The 13,446-nt window shown below is 33.8% G+C and overlaps 1 protein-coding gene across 1 annotated transcript in view; it reads right to left on the bottom strand.

Annotated features, from left to right (window-relative positions):
- The window catches only part of LOC117110695 (cadherin-23-like), a gene marked incomplete at its 5' end in the record, with an annotated part of 48,020 nt that overhangs the window by 10,472 nt on the left and 24,102 nt on the right, over positions 1 to 13,446 (bottom strand). Inside the window, 21 exons of the mRNA XM_033253454.1 lie at positions 601 to 720; positions 943 to 1,457; positions 1,659 to 2,112; positions 2,351 to 2,466; positions 2,874 to 2,988; positions 3,618 to 3,824; positions 3,925 to 4,058; positions 4,304 to 4,481; positions 5,243 to 5,359; positions 5,702 to 5,923; positions 6,082 to 6,306; positions 6,445 to 6,570; positions 6,957 to 7,085; positions 7,265 to 7,516; positions 7,651 to 7,746; positions 8,172 to 8,425; positions 9,114 to 9,290; positions 10,626 to 11,117; positions 11,669 to 11,987; positions 12,687 to 12,832; positions 13,045 to 13,213. Coding sequence (XP_033109345.1) covers positions 601 to 720; positions 943 to 1,457; positions 1,659 to 2,112; positions 2,351 to 2,466; positions 2,874 to 2,988; positions 3,618 to 3,824; positions 3,925 to 4,058; positions 4,304 to 4,481; positions 5,243 to 5,359; positions 5,702 to 5,923; positions 6,082 to 6,306; positions 6,445 to 6,570; positions 6,957 to 7,085; positions 7,265 to 7,516; positions 7,651 to 7,746; positions 8,172 to 8,425; positions 9,114 to 9,290; positions 10,626 to 11,117; positions 11,669 to 11,987; positions 12,687 to 12,832; positions 13,045 to 13,213 — 4,563 coding nt within the window. The remainder of the gene's footprint in view (positions 1 to 600; positions 721 to 942; positions 1,458 to 1,658; positions 2,113 to 2,350; positions 2,467 to 2,873; positions 2,989 to 3,617; positions 3,825 to 3,924; positions 4,059 to 4,303; positions 4,482 to 5,242; positions 5,360 to 5,701; positions 5,924 to 6,081; positions 6,307 to 6,444; positions 6,571 to 6,956; positions 7,086 to 7,264; positions 7,517 to 7,650; positions 7,747 to 8,171; positions 8,426 to 9,113; positions 9,291 to 10,625; positions 11,118 to 11,668; positions 11,988 to 12,686; positions 12,833 to 13,044; positions 13,214 to 13,446) is intronic.

The raw sequence follows: 13,446 nt of genomic DNA, 5'->3' as shown, positions 1-13,446 counted from the left end.
AAAAATTAATTAATTAAAAATAAAGAATTGACTTTCAGTATGTAACAGAAAAAATAAACAGTATTCAATGATTCTATAAATAAAATCCATAAATTTAAGCATACATGCAAAGGCTACAAAAATTGTGTAAATAAAATCATTCTAATATTCTGTTAAAAGCTTATACCTTATAAAATATATAAATCAGGCTATGTCATCCCAAAACCAACATATCATCTGCTTAATTAGCTTAAGAACACGGGATAATTAGCTTAAGAACCCGGGATAATTAGCTTAAGAACACAGGATAATTAGCTTAAGAACACGGGATAATTAGCTTAAGAACACGGGATAATTAGCTTAAGAACACGGGATAATTAGCTTAAGAACACGGGAGTATTGTGTACTTTAGTACACAGGAGCCATAATAATTTTACTCTTAACTTTGGCAATAGTACATCAAGTCCAGTAAATGTACCATTATTTTAAAGCTTATAATGTGAAGAATATATTGTTCTTGTCCTAGTAGCCCATGATGTATGCCTCTGAGTCATAACCTCAAGCTTAATGAACGTTTGAACTTTGACATGATTGGTTGTCTTCTCAAATTTCAATTCCTACCTGAGCTGAGCTTTCCCGCCTGTTGTTGACAGAACCAGATGGATTGTCCCTTGCTGTGACAGTAAGGGTATAGCTACCCTGTTCCTCCTTGTCAAGGGGCGCAGACACAATTACAAGACCCTGAAGCAAAGAGATACAGTACAATAGAGTGGTGTTTATAAACAACCAAATATATATAATTAGTTAATTTAAAAAAAAGAAAATATGAGGAATTATACTATCACTATTACTAGCCATTGTACATTTAACAACCAACAATTATTAATTTCGAATAAATAATAATGTTTTTGAAACTGCAAATTATGAAACATAAACATATGTAACAAAAACAAATTAACATACAGTCATCTGGTTAATGCTGAATTTTCCTTGTCCACCGGATAGACTGTACATGACCGTCCCAAAGCTGCCTTCATCGATATCGGTAGCTGTTACTTGTATAACATCTGCACTGACTACAATATTCTCAGGGATTTCAACATGGTAGTATGTCTGACTGAATACTGGGTTGTTGTCATTGATGTCAAGAACAAGTAGATCCAAATGCAGGATGCTTGACAGAGATGGCACCCCACCATCAGAAGCCTTGATCAGAAAGGTTAACTCTTCATTTGCTTCTCTGTCTAATTCTTGTGTTAGTGTTACTTGGCCAGTTGTATTGTCTATGGTAATGATCTCAGTTGTATTAATCAGTGTGTATAAGACAGCACCACTCAAACCACTGTCTGGATCATTGGCGTTAACATTCAGGATAACGGTGCCTATGGGTGTGCCCTCAGCAACACTCTGGATTATGTTGGCGCTGCTAAATGCGGGAGCATTGTCATTTACATCACTGATTTCAATACGAACCACAGCTGAAAGTAAAAGATAATGTATAAAACTAATTAAAAAAAATATATAAATATATGCATGAATATATGAATATATATTATAATACATAAATGTATGGTATTTGTAGGTAGGAATTTGATTGTATGCAACAAGGTTGTTTTCAGACAAACTATCCTATGTCATTATGTACAATACAATTAATATCAATTTAATATACAGCTTACCATCAGGATCACTGTCATAATAATCAGGATTGAAGGCAGCTAAATCTCTCGCGTTGATTGTCAGTTCCAAGCGCACCGCTATCTCTCGATCAATACCTTCATTTGCATAAATATCACCTGTCATAGAATCAAGTCGGATAAAATCTTGGAACAAACTGTCATCCGAAATCGGAATACTGTTACCATCAAAAGCTATTAAAGACATGACTGTGTATGAAATGTTAGAGGACGTGTCATCGTCTTCTGCAGTGACATTACCAATCAGCATCGGGGGTGAATTCTCCTGAATAACGTAGTTACTAATTAGCTTGGTAAACTTTGGCCGACTGTCATTGATATCGAGAATTTGAAGATAGACAGTTGAGTATCCTGTCTGTGGAGATGACCCTGTATCAGATGCGGAGATTGTCAAAGTAAAAAACTTTTGCTGTTCAAAATCAAGAGTGGTGGCAACCTATTAAGATAACAAAAGTAATAATTTGTAATATTACGATATCCTGATTTCAAAATTCTAGTGTAGGATTAATATAACTTAGAACAGAACAGCTCTAAATTTTAATAATAAATGTATGTATTGTAAGTATTTTATGTATTTTTCAATAAAAATGTAGAAAGTTGTAGTTATTAGTGTTTGCACTTGCATTGAGAATTACACCAAAAGTCATTCAAGTTTAAAATTGTTAAAATCTTACTGTGATGACACCAGAGGAGGAGTCAATTGTGAACTTATTTAATCCACCATTGTCAAGCTTAAAGGTCAAAGGGTAGCCATCTGGGTCACTTGCAAAAAGCTGAACAACAAATGTACCTTAAAGAAAAATTTAGGAAACAGTCTATTAACTATTTCTATAGTGAACAAAAACAAGAATGCACTTTAATTAGGGACTTCTAAATTTTAAGCTTTCATTTCTAAATAATTTCATTAAAATACAAGCATCTTTACTTCAAAACTACAACTCCACTTTAACTTTAACTTTTGCTATCTTTATAATAAAAATACACATATTTCTCAGGTGAGCAAACAAATTCACGGTGAGATGAAATCTATTAATAGACATACAAGGCTAGCAAGCAAACTACATGAATTACGTCTAGATTCAATACACACTCTGTTATATTCTGTTTAGTAGAAACGAAGAGGATGACTATGAAATTCATCTATTATATACTGCGCTTTATCTGTCACAGCATGATCTATTGTAACAAGAGACTGACAACTTACTGTTCGACTGTTATCAGGATCTTGAACATTATCTGTAGCTGCTATTACTAGTTCATATAAACTCGTTGTCTCCCTATCCAGGCTGTTATTAACAAACACAGTCCCAGTCTTTAAAGAAATACAAAACAAATCAATTAGATACAACACCACTTAAATATTACGTTTTGAGCTTTTATAAAACTAGTATACAATCAGTACTATGAATAATATTATTATGAATGCTAGCAATAATGCTTTAGAATATATCTTAGTTTATACAATCAGTACTATGAATAATATTATTATGAATGCTACCATTAATGCTTTAGAATATTTCTTAGTTTTTACAATCAGTACTATGAATAATATTATTATGAATGCTAGCATTAATGCTTTAGAATATTTCTTAGTTTATACAATCAGTACTATGAATAATATTATTATGAATGCTAGCATTAATGCTTTAGAATATTTCTTAGTTTATACAATCAGTACTATGAATAATATTATTATGAATGCTACCATTAATGCTTTAGAATATTTCTTAGTTTTTACATCATGTTTAACATTCAAATTTGATAATATTTCATAATACTTATAATCAATTAATCAGAAATATGATTTTACCTTACCAATCCTAAATACAGCACCATAAGTGCCTTCATAACAAATCAATTAGACACAAAACAACTAAATTTTACTCCTTTTCTTAGCTTGTATAGAAAACCTATAATGATTAATTAATCAGAAATGATTACCTCATCAATCCTAAATACAGCACCATAATTGCCTTCAATTATACTCAGTCTGATTGGTTGGAAATCAGCACCATCAATATCATATGCATTTACTTGGAAGACGCTAGCACCCACACTAATATTTTCTGGAACAGTAGCCAGATATGGGAGGTTATTGAACTCTGGACTGTTGTCATTTTGATCCAGTACTTGCACATAGAGAACCATCTGTGAGAATATACAAATTAGTATTTGTTTTAGTTAAAGTTAAATACACAATAATGCAATTGATTCAACCCTTCAAAAGGCTGACATGTATATGACTTACCATGCCAACTAATGCAGGGCTGCCTCTGTCAGTTGCTAAGATGCTGATATTATACTCTTTCTTAGTCTCGTAGTCCAAAACTACATTTATTTTCAATGATAGTATGCCCGTAACACTATTGATCATGAACATATCTGAAAAAAAAATCATTAAATGTGTTAATGTAACTCAAAATATACTGTATAAACAAATATACACTAATTGCTTTTTACACTTTTAAAATTCCTTTTTTCATCTCCACATTCATGACTAGCTCTCTCTTTCATTGTTTGTTTGTTGTTTTTTTTTGGTTTTTTGGTTTTTTTTGGGGGGTCTAGATGTGTATAAGAGACAGGGGGGGGAGTATTTTATTAACATTCAACTGAGACAATACGTGTACCTCTTGATTCATTTCCTAAGGAATAAAGAATGTTTCCACTAAGTCCAATATCATTATCTTCTGCAATGTATGTTCCAAGATATTCTCCACGTATTCCTTCTTGGACAAAAATTGGACCAACAAATGATGATGGAAAGGTGGGTACGACATCATTGATATCCTCAACTTGCACTGTCACCTAAAACAGAAAACAATTCATGCTTTCAATTATAAAAAAAATAATAACTTTACTATAGAGAATTAAAAGAAGAGTGATAAACTATACAAGGTATGGGTTGGGTGACCTCGACCTGAGGCAAATGTAGGTAAAACCTGTGTGTATTCCCTGCTTGCATGTATGACACCAGTGACTCACAATGAGCAGGTCAAGTGTTCTGCAGGGTCAATGGCCACCAAAAGCAGAAGCTATACAATAACCAGCAAACAAATAGAAAAAGCTTGTTCCATATAAGGAAAAGGAAAATGGAGGACAGAGGGCCTCTTCAAGTCAGCTGTACTACTGTAGTGCAGCTGTTAGAGCTACCCTCGTGAAATAAAGTTGAAATAAAAATAAATAAATAAGAAGTTAGTATACCAAAGCTTGCACATGTCTCTTTATCTTAGATAAGAAAGTATAATACATACTCCAAGTATTGAAATACACGCCATCGTGTTGGGATTCAATATTTCAACATTAATTATGTCAGGAATGAAATATTGAATCCCAACACGATGGCGTGCATTTCAATACTTGGAGAATGTATTATACTTTCTTATCTGAGATTAATCAGTGGACCTTTCGGTTCTTGTTATCTTGGTAAGTATATTAAATAAAAGATGGGCCTAAATGTAGAGGTACACTGAATAACACCCCAACATTTGTTGCAGCGTCCTGTAGGCAAATGAATGTTCTGCTTGTTTAGGAAGAAAAGTCAATAAAGTAAAAATTGAAGTGCTTACTGTGGCTGTGCTACTCTTTCTGTTGTTTTCATTGGAATCTTGATCAATTGCAGTGATCGTTAACACATACTCTTCCACCACCTCTCTATCAAGAGTTGCCAAGGTTGTTATCACACCCTGAAATTGACACCAAATTATTTGAATTTTGTTATTTACATTTAATGCATTTATATTACAAAAATAGACCTGAGGATTATTACTGTTAGTCATTTTATGAAAACTTCATAAATATTCATTTGTTCATTCATTCTTTTGTCTATGCATTCATATAATATTAAACCACAAATTATTTCATTCAGTCCAACATCTGCAAACCTTTTTCATTATTCCCTTTTATTTTCTTTATTACTTTTTATAAATATAATAATTATAAGTCAATCAAGAAATCAACACTGCAACTCAAAATGTTATTTTCCTATCCCCAACCATGTACTAATTTTTCATTAGACATCATCTTACTGTGGTGGAGTTGATCAAGAAGACATCCCCAATGTTTCCATCCTCAATAAAATATTGCACGTCTCCACTAGTTCCCAAATCTGCATCAGTTGCAAGCACTGTAGCGACCACAATACCAACAGATGATGTGCCCTCTATAATGTTTACAGTTTGGCTGCTCTCCTCAAATATTGGCGCATTGTCATTAGCATCCAGTACAGTGATTTCAACATAAGTTGTAGACTGAAAATAGAAAGTCAGGAAAATATTATAGGAGTGGTGTTTTGCCTACTTGACGTGTTGTTGTACCGAATGCTCGGTACGTTCCTAAGTACTTGCGAAAAAAGCCCATAAATACAGCCTTGATGCCTGTCAAAAAGAGTTTAATTCAAATATCTTACCTTTTTTGAAGGACTGCCAAGGTCTCTAGCTACTACAGTTAAATTATAAAACTCTTTGACCTCTCGATCCAGGTTAGTATAAGTAGTTGTTATGTTGCCAGAAATTGCATCAATGGCGAAAACACCAGGATTGCCAGCAGTGATGTCATAGCGAATGGCGCCATTCTGATCATCATCTGCGTCTGAAGCTTGGACATTAACTACAACTGTATTTGCCACTGAATTCTATAAATGAAAATCATTTTAACATGAACAAGATTTGCAAGAAAAGTGAATAAAATATGTCACATTATGTACTTAAACTAAAGACATTTAGCACTGAAGTGGTGATACATTAAATAATTATAATGTAAAAATAGTTACCTCCTTAATGGTGGCGCTGTACTCCTTTGCAGAAAATTCTGGAGTGTTATCATTAGCATCCTGTATGACAACTCTTATTAACAAGTTATTATGCTGTGAAGGGATTCCATTGTCAATAGCAGAAACCTAAAAAAACAATCACATGCATTAGAAAATCAATGACAAAAAGTAAAGATGTCAGAATGGGATGCAGGGAACAAAGGACTAGTTGGTTTATTGATACAGGCAATAAAAAGATAAACTGATAATCCTTAGAATCCTAGGATAAATAAAATTTACAAAAAATAGAAAGTAATACTACAAAATACAATCTTGAATATATAAATAATATAAATTAATAATTATGAACCTATTAATCCTAGTTTGATGTAAAGGAAATGTCTACAACAAAAATTAGTTTTGCAACTAAATAAATTATACTAATAATTGTCCACTTACATAGCATGTTATATGTATTGCTCTATGCACTTGAAATCAAGTAAAAGCTGTGTGTGTGTGTCATGTGTACTTACATTAAGAAGATAAGAAGACTGCATCTCTCGATCAATATCTGTTGTGGTATTAACTTGCACCCAGCCATCTGGTAGAACAGACAAGCTAAACCGTCCTTCTTCATTACCACTTATGAAATTATAGCTAATCTAAAACAAATTAAAATAAAAATTGGTTTAAAAATTCAATTTGGAAGAGAGACATGTTATTGAAATGTTATTGTATGGTCATGTAAGGTGTTGTTTTTAAATTGTTAAAATTTCAAAAGTGTTAGCAAGTATATGATATAATATACCACAACTCATTTAAAAAAGAAAGCACAACCAACCTGTGAATTTGGACCAAAATCTGTATCAGTTGCTATGAATGAAGTAACGAGGCTTCCAATTGGTGAATTCTCCATTATCTCAGCAATGACCTCTGAGCTCACATCAAACATAGGCTTATTATCATTAACATCAAGAAGAATAACACTGAATAAAGCAGAGCCCCTTTCAATTCCACCATCTGATGCAAAGATTGTAAATGATATCTCTGGACTAGTCTCTCTATCAAGATGTTCTTTGGTTGTTATTTCCCCCTACACAAAAAAAATCATTATTAAATGTTATTATTAATATTATTTTCAAGAAGTAAAGAGATCGCTAGCATGAATTGTCTTACGTAAATATGTTATTACACAATGGACATGTAGATCAAATATAAATACTTTACCGTAGTTGAGTTTATATCAAACAAGTTTGAAGCATCACCATTGGTATCAATGCTGTACACAACAGATGCTTGCCCATCCCTATCAATTGCTGTTACCTGAGAAAATTAACAATCATATTTCTTTAAGGTTTCCATGGTGAATATACACAAACAACAATCAAAATAATAATACAGTAATAGTAAAAAGAGTCCTTATATAGCACTATATTGATTTTTAAAATTTTATTTAAACCATATTTAAAGAGGATGACCCTTCCAGCTAAGCCAATGAGATCAACTGATATAGTCTAGACCAAAGTGCTTTATAGACCAAAGTGCTTATTATTACCAATTGTCATTGGATAAACTACTTAGCCATTAAAAATATAAAACCTTTCTAAAACTCTACGGAATATTCCGGGTTATAGCATTTATATTCCATAAGGAGAAACAGCAAGCAAAGGCCCATGCTCAAGTTTACAATATGACAAGTAAATACTAACTCACAACATTAAGTTGGCAGCTCTAAGAGCAAAAGTTACCTGCGCTACTGAATATCCAACCATGACATTCTCATACACATACTCTGTGTACCTGGTTCTCTCAAACCGTGGAACTTCATCATTCACATTTACAATCATGATCTTTACATTTGCATATCCAACATTGTTGGGTGGTGATTGGTCAGTTGCAGCAACGGTGAGTGTGTAGTTGCGAAAGGTTTCATAATCGAGGCTCCCTACAACAGTTAGAGCACCACTGGTGGGATTCATTCCAAACAAGCCTAATTCATCACCTGAAATAAAGTTTGTTTTAAAACTATGAACAATTTTACAATAAATCTATAGCGACGTTCCGCAAACTATGGGGGCATAGACACAACTGTATGGTATTATTTATTTAATAAAATAATATTTAATTTGTATACAATGAACTTTTATCACTGAGAGAATAGATAATGATGTCAAAATATTGTATATACAAGGAGGCTTCATGATCAAAAGTTCTTGCCAGGTTTTGGTATGTTGGTCCCTGGCGCGACTGGGCTGCTGGGCCGCGGCATGTTGCCTGGAATCGTAAATAGGCAGTGAAGTAAAAAGTTTGTGGAACGCTGATATATAGGGTCTTATTGTTCATTATTTATAGAGACATTTTTATTCATTAGCCATTAAATACTTTTTATCATGCCTCCTTGTAGTTACAACTGTGCATGTCTATGTCAAAGGCCAAGGCATCAAATATTCTAGCCTGTGGAATGAATACACAAATCAGCAGTGATGTAAGCTGGATGAGCCACGTATGCTGAGTTACATTCATATGTAAAAGATACAATTTTTATAATTATTTTAGTTTTTATTAATCTGAATACAAAAATAACATTCAAGCATAAAAATACAATAATGTAGATGGCTAACTATTTAATTGAATTGAGATTAAACATGCTAAATAAGATGCTGATTGATAAGAAAACTAATCAACTTTACCTGCTACAATGCTGTAAGAGACAACACCACCAGAACCAGTATCACGATCTGTGGCTGATACTATAACCACAACATCACCAGCTAGTGCATTTTCACTCAAATCAGGTCGCTGGTAGAGCTCTTGCGTGAACTGCGGCATTTCATCATTCACATCATCAATGGTAATATGGACAGTCGCTACAAATTAAAAGGTATTTATGATAAAAACCTACAACATATTTTACTAAATTAAATATATAAATGGTGACACAAACACATTAATACATAGTTTTTATAATTTTAGCAGCTTACTTTGAAGTTAAAGTGTATACTGTACTTGTCTAAGATGCTTCTGGTCACTTGTGTATTTTTATGCCTTATATATGCCTAGGTTAAACGATTCCATTATTTTTCGTGGGTAAGTTTCATTAGGAATCTGGTTTATATCACTTCATCCAGGTAAATATTTACGAAATACACAAATCAAACAAATATTACTGGTCATGTGACATATAGTGGGTACTAAATGTAAACATCCACATCATAAACTACAGTGTGCTCAGTTTGAACACAGTATATTGAGAGAGTTATGATGTTTTTTAGACAGCGACCCAAATTAAAGTAAAGCAGTAAATCTATGTTTCGTTTTCTTTTTAAATAGTGATTTATAATTACTATGGCAATCTCCCGTGTATTTTATTTAGGCTCTGGAATGCTGCTAATGTACTGTAGGCTACATACAGGTATTAGGCCTATTGATGCACTGTAGTGTAAGCCTTGACAAGGGCCTGGACCAGGGAGGGAGTTGTTATGCCCCAACTATTATATCTCTGTAGTCGAGTAGGGTAATAAAATTGAAAAAAATAAACCTTAACGGTACTGAATGCTCAACCGAACTTTGTCTGGGAAACAGGCTGGTGATGACAGGCCTGGTTGGTATGGTACATCCTAATGCCAGTACATAATAATAATATTTGTTTATGTCATATGATGATCATCACCCTTGGCAGTAACTACTATGTAATATCCTATGACTTAATTTTGGATTTAAAATAACTGTAAAATAATACTCTTACAACAAATGGGGAGATTTGTTTCCTATTTCATGCTGCGATAGTATTTGCCATGAATAATATTCTTGACTTAGGCCAAGGCCTAAAAAGTACCTCTGCTGGCGACGACCCCACTCTGGAGCAATGTACGTAGTGAAGGTACCGTACCTTTCCTTGAAAAACTTCCAGGCCTTGTTCCCACTATCCATTGGAGCCTTACCAAACCAAACTGGTAAGTGTTTGAAAATTTAATTTTGGAACACTTCTAAATGATTTACCAAATTATAACTCGCATTCCAACCAACATTTGCAGCATCTATGATGTGACTTACTGTACATCAACAACAAGGCATAGCCATATTCAATGCACTGTCATCTCGCGATCTTGATAGATGTAAACAAACCCTAATACCCACTATAAGTCATGTGACCCGAGCTGCCGATTCGGTCTATTAACTGTATTCATAATTGAAATTCTTACCAGTTGATTGTTCTCCATCTTGATTCGATGCCTGCACAATGAGACTGTGCAAACCAGCAGACTCAAAATCAAATGCATTCATACCCCGTGAGATCTGTCCAGTTGTGCTGTTCATTGCGAACAACGAGTTCTCATTTCCACTGATGATGCTGAACGTGATGTCTGCATTTACACCTACATCAGCATCGGTAGCCGACACCTGAATGATATTAGTACCCATAGGGACATCTTCTGCTACATTCGCTGTGTAGACATTCTGTGTGAACAATGGCCTGTTGTCATTCTCATCAAGAATTGTTACAATAACAAGTGCAGTGCTGCTCATGGCATCACCTTCTGCTCTGTCCGTGGCTAGGATAGTAATGGTGTACATAGGTGTTACTTCTCTGTCTAGACTGGTAGCCACTTGCATCCGACCAGTTGCAGGATCAATCCGAAAAGCATTGCCATAATTACCATCAAGAATTGAATACATAACTCCACCATTATCACCTGGAAATTAATAGAATATATAAAATAAAAATAATAATAGCATTTAATGCCAAAAATGGTTCTGAGCATTTCACATTTAGAGCACATGCTCAGTTCCCTTTAACCAGGAACACACTTGCACTCCTGGGTGGAGAGACACAACCGTAGGCAAAGTGCATTGCCCAAGGACACAACCAAAATTTACAATGAGAGTTTTACAACTCCTGAACTTAAGATTGAGAATTTGAAACATAACTGCTGCGCCAAAATGTTTCTGCTACGCCAAAATGTTTCTGCTACATGCAAATACCAGCTGGTATTGTCTTTCCCAAGGAAGAACCTGGAGGTTATTGTGGATTGCATATGTTCTTGTGTAGAGGCTTTGATGCTAATTCTTCAAATACTTACTAACTAGAGAGTATAATACATACTCCAAGTATCGAAATGCACGCCATCGTGTCAGGATTCAATATTTCGACATTAATTATATCATCATCATACCTGATGATGATATGAGTATGTATTATACTATCTTACTGACTACCCATGCTAAATCAATATATAATGTTTACCCTCATCATTATCAATAGCAAGAACTTGAATAACGGGTGATCCTGGAACAGCATACTCTGAAATTGGTACTTCATATTGGGCCTTTGTAAATTGCGGTGCATTATCATTAACATCCACCACGGTAATAGTGATTGGCACAGATACTGAGTACTTTCCATCTATTACCATTGCTGTGAGGGTGTAATGTGCCTTGGATTCTCTGTCTAAAGACCTTTGAGTTGTTATTTCTCCTGAAGTTATGTTTATAGTGAATTCCATGGAACTGTTTACAAATGAATATAATAAATGTGATGTAGAATCTGCATCAGAAGCTTGTACCTGGAAAAAATAAAAAAATATATTTGTTAAACAGTTTAACAACACTTAAAACAGAAATGACATGGCACGTAAGAGTGTAATGTGGTTTATGACTTCCAGTTAAAACACCATTTATGTAGCATGTAAAGAATAGATTGTGATTTACCAATTATGTGGCATGTAAAGAATGGATTGTGATTCACCAATTATGTGGCATGCAAGAATGGATTGTGATTTACCAATTATGTGGCATGTAAAGAATGGATTGTGATTTACCAATTATGTGGCATGTAAAGAATGGATTGTGATTTACCAATTATGTGGCATGCAAGAATGAATTGTGATTTACCAATTATGTGGCATGTAAAGAATGGATTGTGATTTACCAATTATGTGGCATGTAAAGAATGGATTGTGATTTACCAATTATGTGGCATGCAAGAATGGATTGTGATTTACCAATTATGTGGCATGTAAAGAATGGATTGTGATTTACCAATTATGTGACATGTAAAGAATGGATTGTGATTTACCAATTATGTGGCATGTAAAGAATGGATTGTGATTTACCAATTATGTGGCATGCAAGAATGGATTGTGATTTACCAATTATGTGGCATGCAAGAATGGATTGTGATTTTTATGACTTCTATTACAATATCCCTTAATGCAATATTACATGAACAAAACTGAAAGTATTATTTGTTAGAAAATATTTACCCTGCCAACAATAGTCCCTGAATCTGAATTTTCTTCAACTGTAAAAGAATAGTCTGGAAGAAGCGATACTGGTGCATTATCGTTGACATCAATGACAGTTATTTCAACTTCAGCTGAGCTTGTAGCGCTACGTGACTCGTCTCCATCTGCAAATATAGCACAATAAAACTTTATTTAGTTATGATATATTCAGAAACATAAAACTGAATGAATATTAGTTGAAGTGGTAATGCATTCATTAAAACTTACACATGCACATTTACAGAGGGTGAGGTGCAGAGTGGGAATAATATTCTATTTTCACAAGTGCAAGGAGCCACTATAAAAACAGACAAAAATTAGGATGTGGTTTTCTTACCATCTCTGACATTAACAAATAGAGTGATGAAACTAGATTCTTCCCTGTCAATCTCTGTCACTGTGAACAGCTCTCCAGTGGATGAATTAATAAAAAAGTCTGCATTTGGAGGCTTGATTGTGTATATGAGTTGACTGTTTTTGCCTTCATCAGAATCGGTTGCTTGCACCTACATTCATATACATAAAAAACAAATTTGATAAAAATGACAATAAAAATATGAGAATACAAAAAAGGTAGCTTAAAAAAGAATTTCACTATACGAACATTAATCCTTGTGTTCAGAGTACATACCTAATGATTGGATAATTAATTGACTACTGTTTTGATTGAATAATAGGCTCTGCATAGCTTTAAAAAAATATTTTTGAGGGATTCATTTGAGCTGATCTGACAACTGAC

This window comes from Anneissia japonica, unplaced genomic scaffold (genome assembly GCF_011630105.1).
Source record: "Anneissia japonica isolate Jap-2015-1 unplaced genomic scaffold, ASM1163010v1 scaffold16806_len104710_cov188, whole genome shotgun sequence".
Lineage (NCBI taxonomy): Eukaryota > Metazoa > Echinodermata > Crinoidea > Comatulida > Comatulidae > Anneissia > Anneissia japonica.
Note: the sequence above shows the minus strand (reverse complement) of the source record. Positions and strands in the feature narration are given on the sequence as shown.